General features: G+C 40.5%; 1 protein-coding gene across 1 annotated transcript; it reads right to left on the bottom strand.

The window, feature by feature from the left end:
- Nucleotides 1-867: 867 nt before the first annotated feature.
- LOC104547563 (phosphoinositide 3-kinase regulatory subunit 4-like) lies at nt 868-9,434 on the bottom strand (the record flags this gene model as incomplete). The annotated part of the gene is made up of 8 exons (XM_010193319.1): nt 868-968; nt 2,315-2,446; nt 2,605-2,816; nt 3,945-4,109; nt 4,886-5,051; nt 6,342-6,552; nt 7,521-7,720; nt 9,233-9,434. Coding segments are annotated over 8 exons (1,389 nt in total), but the record flags the coding sequence as incomplete, so codon positions are not given.
- Between the last annotated feature and the right edge of the window lie 46 nt (nt 9,435-9,480).

Here is a 9,480-nt window from a genome sequence, read left to right as displayed (position 1 = left end):
TCTGTGATTCTGTGAAATTGCTTTCTTACATTTCACAAAGCAGTGCAACAGATTTAACTCTCCATAACGCTTTTTTGGAATCTTGGAAGTTACATTCTCAATGATGGCAAATGAGAGAGATCATTTCTAGAAGAACCAGACAGGCAGATCATGCTGAAAAGCACATGGATGCTCCAATTCTTATGCTTAAGGGACGGATATACAACAGAAAACTAGCCTGAATAACAGAGTTCCCTGCATTTAAAGTGCTTGACCAAAATTAACTCAACCTGCAATCTCTGTGGTGTGTACAAATTCAAGATTAGGTAGATTCCAGATCTGCATTTATAACATTTATAGAAGCAGCTGTGGTTATTTCTGTGTACATATTTGTGTTTTAAGAATTATAACCCAGACTGCTCATTCTCCAACTAACTCCTTGGGGAAGAGCAAATTCATGCTTTCAACTAGCAGTTAAGTGTAGTAGTGATATTACATTACAGAAATAATGTGCAAAAGAGCAGATGCTTACAGAAGTATGCACAATCCCAGAAACAGCAAGTAATAGTAAGTACAAGATGCCACACAATGAATTTTTGCTTTGGCTTGACCAGCTCACTGGTTTTCTAAGAATGTGTAAGCAAGTAAGCATTATAGGTACATTCCACAGAGAGTGGAAGATACCAATGAAGATTTGGGTTACACTGCTGTTTTACAAAGAGGATTTAATTTTGACACCGAAACAATTACGGTGCTAAAATAAATCCTAGGGCAAGTTCCTGGTGCCAAACTGGCATGGCCATGGAGACAGCAACTGTGCTGATGTACAGCATGGAGTCTGAGGTTGTCCTAGCCCACAACAGAAAATGGAAAAGAAAGAGACCAGACCTGCAGTTCTGAAAGAGGTGGTGCACTGCTGGCCCACAAAGTGAAGCGTCGATCACCGGTTTCCATATCCCACATGGAGACTTCATTATTGCCTTGAACAGCTACAGGAAAGATATTGCCAATGCAAAAAATATTAAAACAGGGTATGACACAGAGACACTCTCCACTTGCTGTCTGCAGCATTTGTGTTAGTCTTGCTTTAGCAGCAAATCCATGCATGTGTTTTGTTCAGTTGATCACTTGGAAGATGCTTCACTATAGTTAAAAGTGCCTAAATTTAAGAGAGTTTAAATGAAACCTGCTTTAATCTCCAACCCTTTAAAAAAGTTGTTAAAACCTCACTTTCCTCCCTAGATAACTTCTCATCCTTGTTTGAGAAAGAATGGCTGGTCTGTTCAGCATGGTCACCAGGCACTTTGGAGATTAGTCCTGTGCACTTAAGACAGCAATCCAAAGTTATAGAGTTCAGTAGCCACAATCAAGTTCCACACCCATGTTTAGTGTGGACAGGCAAAGAATTCTGTTCAAGGGCTTCTTTATGTGCCTGGCAGCATCTAGCAGGCAAGGACTTTTTAATGATACTCTAATGTGATGAACTTTTTCATTCATTTGTTCTTTAGTATGGAGTAAACAAACCAGAAAGCAGTGAGAAGCTTGCTTTATTTGTATGTTTTTTCAAGAAATTTGTTTTATCTCCCAGGGTGGTTAATAACTAAAATAAGAAGTGAAGCCTAAGCAGCAAGTAAAATGTGAAACTCAAATTACTCCTGTTTTACTGTGACTTTATCCATTTTGGTTTTGTAGGATTAGTTTAAGCTACTCATCCATTTCAGAATGTGTTCCTGACACGAGCACTTAGAAGTATATGACAGTGCTACCTGCAGTGACGATGAAGGAGCTGTGAGCATACCAGATGAGGAATCCTGGGACATTTTTGAAAGCTCTAACCCACGACACAGCCAGGTTAAATTCAAGTGGGAATTGGAATGGGACAACTTTTCAGTCTCTGCTCTACAGGGGCACTGAAGGCAGTAGCAGAATTCCCATCAACTTCAATGCATGTCACAAAGTTGGGTTTTATCTTTTATAACATTTTGTCCTTAAAAAGTGATGTGGTAGATGGCACACAGGGAGGGACCTGCATGAGAGCTGTAATGCTCAAAAGATGAGAACTGTAAAGGCTGTCTGTCATTTCCATAATGGCTTAACACTACTTTCCCCACCTCCTCTCTCCCTTTTTTCATTTCAAAAAGCCAGAAAGAGCACAGTGGGAGATCACAAGAATGAATCTTCCATTTTTCTTCTCTCCAGATAAAGCACAAGAAAAACTGGAAGGAAGAAAACAAGAAAACATAACTCCCACCAGGGCTTGAAGCAGAAGCTGAAACAGAAGCTCCTTTAATCGCAGCCTCTGGCAACTGTAAGGTAAGCTTAAAACATCTCTTACCTGCAATTACCCAGGACTGATAGACAGGATGCATGAGCAGGCGTCTGATTCGGGCCTTAGAAGGATGAGAATGGCTGGAGATTGGTAACTGAAACCTCATGTCCCAGCATGCCATGGTACCATTGCTTGTTCCTGGTGAGACAAAGCTCCCCATAGTCAGAGGGAAAAATATAAGGGGTTTTGCCCATATCCTTGTACTCTGTTCCTAGGTTCTAGTCAAATCAGAACAAAAGCAAACCAGAAGTGGAGTGGGGGGAAGAGAGAGAAGCCAAGAAGAAATACAGGCTTACCAATACACAGCCAGCATTGGTGTATGTCCACAGCAAATGAAGTTATGAGGCCTAACTTCAAATCATGTTTCAGTGTCCAAGCGTTGCTGCTAGATCGCAAATCCCATCCAACCAGAGATCCATTAACTGTAGCGTAAGCCAGTACTGACTGGGCTCCTGAATTGAAGTGATGCATATCTACCACAGAGCCATCATCCTTCAGATCTAAGGACCTGGGTTAAAAGAATAAACTGATTTAGAAACAGGCATGACTCCCTCCAAGTTTAAGACTCCTTCCAGTAGCTAATGCTGAGCAGCATTTTTCTATTCATGTCACTTCTCAAGGCATCTGCTAGAAACAACTTTCCAATTTTAGTACAACAGATGCTTATGCTGTCTCAAATCTCTCTGCCGATAGGACCTGCAAGCCTTCTACAGGCTAGTAAAGTGCTGTCAGCAGCTCTCTGCAAACATACATAGCTCTGTGCTCTGGGTCTCTGTGTGTGTGATACTTCTCTCTCATTCATGCTCCATGTTTATCAGATATTCATCTACCCAGAGGTTACGGGCAGGAACATGTTTTACTGCCAACACTGTCAACCACTTCTTCAGGCACAAATGCAGTGTATACCAAAAGGGAAAATCCAGTTTGTTGTTTCCATCTCCATTAGATTTGGCTTGTTTCATTTCTGATCCTAATCCCAAATAACAGAGGGCATTTGAGACAGATACCTTGCTTTTACTCTGGACATAAAAGACGTCTTTGAGATGGTTGCTAGATTGGCTGGGGGCTGAACATGTCCCTCACGTAAAATGGAAGATTAAGCTGTTGAAACAGTGCCAAATACTCAGAAACTGCTCATATAGAGATAGGTAAGAAAGAGCTAAACCATTCCTCAATACTCCCCTAAATAGTATCCCATCCCCATATCTTACAAACATTAAAAGCCTGCGAGAAAAAATTGCAGGCCTGAGGCCAAACCACGTGTTGTACATTTGTAAACGTTTTTCTAATGACTTAAAAAAAATCTCCTGCATTACTTTATAAGTATTAACATTTTAACAGAGAAGGTAGGAAACTACTAATCCCAGTGCATAAATAAAAGACCTGAGAACTATTCAGACTGGTTGTTTCAAGCTCATAATGAGTCCAGTGACACAGGAGGCAGCAATAACCTACAGCTGCCAATCCTCAGCCCTCCAGTTGCCTTTCAACCCTTCATTATGAAGCAGAATCATGGATTATGGATTACAGCCTCCCAGTACAGCCTGGGCTCAGCCAGCAGGAAACCTGGAGCAAATCAAGGGATACACTAACGGCTTGAGCTCTGCGGTGAGATCTAACTGCTCCAAGTACATACCTGCTTTGTATTGGATGAATTTTAGGAGACTTGGGGAGCTTTGAAGCTTCGATACCAAGAAGCTGGATGGCACCATTATCTGAAGCTATAGCCAAGTAATGTGAGCCCTGGCAGAATGTAAGTGTCTTTACATGTCCTCCAATCCGAGAGTACGTCAAAATTGATCTAAACAGTAGAGAGAGAAGGGGGAAAAGAAAGAGGAAATCTTTTATGGCACATTAAAAAAATACACTTCTCTCAAACACCTACTTAAAACCAATGACTCTTGGGAGAGCTCTCCAAATAACATTTTCGAAGTATTCCAAAATCAGGAAGCAACTGTAGCCTAAGTTGCCCCTGCAAGCTCAACTCCTCATCTTTGAGCCTCTAGGTTATGACAGTCTCCAACTGCAGATGCACACATTTGTCTACCAGTAAAAGTCTAACCTAGATGTCTGTCAAAGTAGCATACTATAGACAGTGGAGTCCGCTACATCTTTTTCAAAGTACTTTGTGACAGACATCCACTTCTCCAAAGATACCTCTCTCACAGAGATGGCCAGCACCATATCACCCATGTTTCAACCACAACACAGCTTTCCTGCATCAAATATCAGTGGATGAGACAGTTAAGCACAAAGCTAATTTGTTCCAAAAACCTCAGATGGCTTTAAACAGCAGCACCAGAATATATTTATGGCTGTACAGAAATGAAATCAAAAAGCCTGTAATTACTACAACTATGAAGCAGTTTCTTTGCATTTCCTAGCAATATTTTTTCTTTTATTAACTAATTGAAACAGCAATCTAATATTTTGTAGTTGCATGCAAAGAGGAACACCAATATATTTCATTATTGAAAACTCTAGCACACTCACAAGTGATCCATATTTTGCTCCCTGCTCTAATTTATTTTGCACTCTAAAACAGCAGCCCCAAAATCTTATAATTTTTAAATCTACCTGGTTGTAGTGGTTTTTCCTTCCATTTTTTGACTGTTCCAGATTTTCACTGTGCCATCGTTTGAGCAAGTGGCAAAAATGGAGTGCTCATCAGAGACTCGAATGCGGTTCACCGCAGACTTGTGTTCATGAAGGTGAGCAACCAACAATCCTTTGGGACGCCAACCTGCAGGGAAAAACAAAATCATGAAGTTCAGTGTTGATTTCATGACTTAATAGGAACATGAAAATTCTCCTGATCCACCAACAGCTATATTGGGCTAAAGTCATTACAGCTGCAAAGCACAGAAAGCACTGAAAACGTAGAGCTAATAATACAATTTAAACATTAAAGGCAAAAAAGCCTATTTTTTGCTCAATTCTAAACTAAACTCTATTGGCAGACCTGGGTAAGAGTTTTCTTTTAGATGGTTTCCATGTGCATTCAGTGAAATTACAAAGAGCCCTTCTTTATAGACCTTGTAGAGACACAAGTGCACGGTTCTGCTGTCAGCCTGTGCAGATTGCTGTGCTGCATATGGCAAGCCCATAAATGCCCAAAATGCACATAATGTGCAACACATATGAACAGACTTAAGTTCCTGGATTGTCTGTAGAGTGCCTGAAGTGCCAGGCTCAGTGCTGTACTACATGATACATTGGCAGCCTCACGTACCTAATAAAATGAAATAACAGCTCTTCTAAATCCCATAGAAAATTTATTCCAGAACTTCAAATATAAATTGAGGAGTTGAGTTGCCATGCAGTAACTCTTGCCAAGAAATTGCCAGCATTTGTGTGATGTTTCCTCCTCTGAAATACGCAATGCAGAAGCATCTGGCTGCACTTCTAACACAAGAGGTAAAATGGTCTCTCCTTCCTCTCTGAAAGCAACAGTGTAGTACAGGGACGCTCATCCTCGCTTTGTGGCTGGGTACTCTGTCGCTGTCACCACTGCTTGTGGGGACAGGCTCCTTTGTAACACAGGGCAGCTCAAACAGCCCACCCGGTATGCACACAGGTAAGGAAACCTGGCCAAGAGGTTACAACACTCACAGGATGGCTGAAAATCTGGAGTCACCCCAGGCAAAATACTCCCATTTCCCACCTCCCAATAGAGTGTTTCTCTCCTTGCCCAAATCAAGCTACAGGCTGTTACAGGATGGAAAGTCCTCTGCATATACGCAGTTACAAACAACCCACTTCAGAAAACTCACTGGAACAAAGTGCACAACCTGGACTTCACACCAGTGGTTTAGGTCCTTTACTGCAAAGGTAAGGATCTCAGCTCCAGACCCCTCTACATAGGTCATGGAGGTATTTTGCCAAATAGGTGTTCTGCATAGTAGGCACACTTCCTAAACTAATAATTTCCTCTTTTCTTCATCTTTTGCATTTTTTATCTTGAGATGATAATGTTTTGACTCAAGTTACATATATTTATTTTGTATAATAACATCAGTGGCCTGTGATTTACCTGGAGGTGGAGGCTTGCTCTCCCACTCAGCATTCTCCATCATCTGTTTGGCAAGTCTTTCTGCATTACATTGCTCTCGCTTCTGCTGGATCAGCTGCTGAAGTTCAGTTTTGCAAGTGGTGATGCGTAACTGGTGTGCAGATGGGGATGCTGTACTGCTCAGTACCTGTATGGTCGGTTTCCTGGGCTGAACAACTGTTCCATCAGATGCCTATAAAAGATAAGCACTTAAAAACATACACCTTACATTCTACACACAGATAAATTCTGCTCTTAAGATTACTGGGTCACACTGAAGAAAAGTGGAAAAATCCTTTTTATTGAATCAATTAGCAATGAGTTAACATTTTTTTAAAAATCATGCTTGCATGAAAACAATTTAAAATAGTGAAAAACATCATTTATAGAAAAGCTTAACTGTTCACTTATTCTATCCTGTTTGCCTAGTCTGTTCTGTATTCTATTTGTAGAAATTGTAATGTGCCACGTATACCTCTTAATGTAATTATTACAGAAGCAGTTATTGCTCTCAGGACTGGCAGAACTACAGGTTAGCTCTTAAATGATAATTTGTTTATATTGGGCTTTAAAAATAAATGTGTGAAGTGTCTCCCTCTTAGTTCAGAGTGGACACTCATTTAAAGTTAGTGGAAGTTAATCTCCAACTAGAAAGAGAATAGAAAGAAGCGTTCAGTGTCAAGAGATGCCTCCACAGCCTGCAGGGCTCCCAGCCCATCCTTCTGTAGCCAGTACTGAGTATTACAGGTACGGGATGTCTAAATGCAGCCATGATGTCCTACACCAGTTCCAAGTTAAAATCATGACATCCTTCTCCTCCTCACAACATGTATCAGGGTATGCAATTTGTGGATAAGTCTTCCCTGCCAGAACAGCTTACCTAATAACTGGCTAATCCACAAAGCCCTATCTCTTCGTGCAAAGCATCTATTTCTTAGTGAAGTTCTTCTGTTCAAGTGACTAAATTTACTTCCATCCTCTCTCAAACCCTGTTTTAAATATAAGTCAAGCTACTCTGCTGGAGAAGACGACAGGGAATAGCACCAGTGCAAAATAACCTCCAAACAAAACAGAAACACCACATCCCTGTAGTCCCACTTGGCTTTAAAGCAACTGAATAATTTCAGTTCAAGATGTGAATATAGTATTCTTCAGCAATACCTGTGGGGAGGATGACAAAGTGGCACAAATGCCAGCTGAGGACTCTGAACGAAGTGGCTTCCCAGTCTGGATGGCTTCAGGATCAGTAGCCTGCCCATGTCCTTTGGTTATTGGCTGGGAGATGTTAGTTGGTTCCAGGGACCCAAACATGCTTTTCCATTCTTCATTTACATTTGAATCTTGCTTTACATGTTTTCTAGCTATAAGCAACCAGGAGGGAGGAGGGGCAGGGAGAGAAAAAACCCAAAACATAATCATGACAACATTCACTCAGGCTGGTCATTACTTTAAAGACTACGTGCGAGTCCAATGTCTACATGCTAATTTATTATTTATATAGTTAATAGAGAAAAATGTACTGCTAGGTTGTTAGAGCCAACTGACAGGGATTTATGAGGCAAACAGAACACACATGGGCACATGCTCTGTTTACACCTTCTTAATCCTAATTCCTGTATAGGGAAACTTTGCATCTAGGAGGCTGCAGAATTAGACTTCTCACGGTAATTTTTTGTAATGAGAGTGACTCCATTACTGGCATAAGACAAGGATAAATTTGTAATAGAACAATATGTAAATCATTGACCGTGTCAAATACAGTCAGTCTTCCATCACAATTGCAATGCTAACTGTAGATTCAATAATGTTATCTGTAAATAGGAAATTTATTTATTTTCAGCATTCGTCTGGAGTCACTTAAAACTGTAAAATACAGAAAGCCAAACGAAATTTAGACAAAGTCAGTGAAGAAGCTAAAAGCGTGAAGACTTTGCAGGTGACAGTTTTGGATGAAATCAATCAATGCAAATACAGACTGCATACAATAACTTTTAAATCCTGTCGACTCCTGAAAAAATTCCGAAAAATTCTATATTTACATACTTTCCTTTAAAATTATATGCAAGGGATGTGCAGACTAGCATCTTAATCCTGTAAATAAGATGGCAATAGCTACCTAGTGTGCAGATATTTCTGTATGTTGACATCTCCAAACAGAGAACCTATCAGTGGTTTACAGAGGGCTTGACAGAGCAAAGAGGAAGCTCACTGTCTAGAAGATAATAATTTTGGGGATACAGAGAATTGGAATAGAGTTAGCAGCAAGTAGATTTCAAAGCTGAACAAGGAAATATAAGAAGTTTTTCAAGCTGAAAGAGGAGCAGGCAACAAAGTAAATGGGGGTGGATGAGCAGCTGAAGCTGCCTAAGGTCAAAAAGCACATACGTGGTGGGTGAGCAACAGCTGGCACTCCTCAGTGCCTGTTTCAGCATCACACATAGGCCCCTGTTTCCTCCAGGCTAACTCAAGAAAATATCCTGGATTTTCACCATTAAAGAGCTCATCACTTCTTGAGAGGAAACAGAGATAGCAGAATGTAGCCTTCATAATTTACACTGTTACCATGGGTCAGTAGAGTCCCATTTGTCACAATCAGCTAAACAACCTGTGCATATTACTACTGCAAATGCAGTCAAACTAATTTAAATACTCTCAGGGGAAAAACATCCCCGTCTTTCGCTGATCCACAGAGCATTCCAGCACCTCACATTTCAAATAACAGCAGTAATTTTCTTATTGCAAACTCAGTGAGGATGGTGATAGTTATGTAGGCTGAATTACTGAGAACACACGCTAGGCAAATTAAAGACTTAATTCTCTGACCTTGAAAGAAAGGCTATTATTTTTCTATACAGACCATAAAATATACCAACCACGTTTATCATCAGACTCCTGCTTTGTTTTAACCAGATCCACTTGTCTCCCAGTTATTCCCAGAGCTGACAAGTCAATCACGCCTTTCTGACTGCTGTCATGCAGGTGGCTCTGGTCCACTATATTGGCTTTAGCTTTATTTGATTTTAACATAAAGTCTTTCAGTGCTAACAGTTTGTCTTCTTCCTCCTCAGTCATCCCCTATAGAATAAAAGAAGACAGATTATTATTATTATTATTATTATTA

This window comes from Mesitornis unicolor, unplaced genomic scaffold, assembly GCF_000695765.1.
Source record: "Mesitornis unicolor isolate BGI_N332 unplaced genomic scaffold, ASM69576v1 C13665299, whole genome shotgun sequence".
Taxonomy (NCBI): Eukaryota; Metazoa; Chordata; class Aves; order Mesitornithiformes; family Mesitornithidae; genus Mesitornis; species Mesitornis unicolor.
This window is presented reverse-complemented; position numbering and strand designations above follow the sequence as displayed.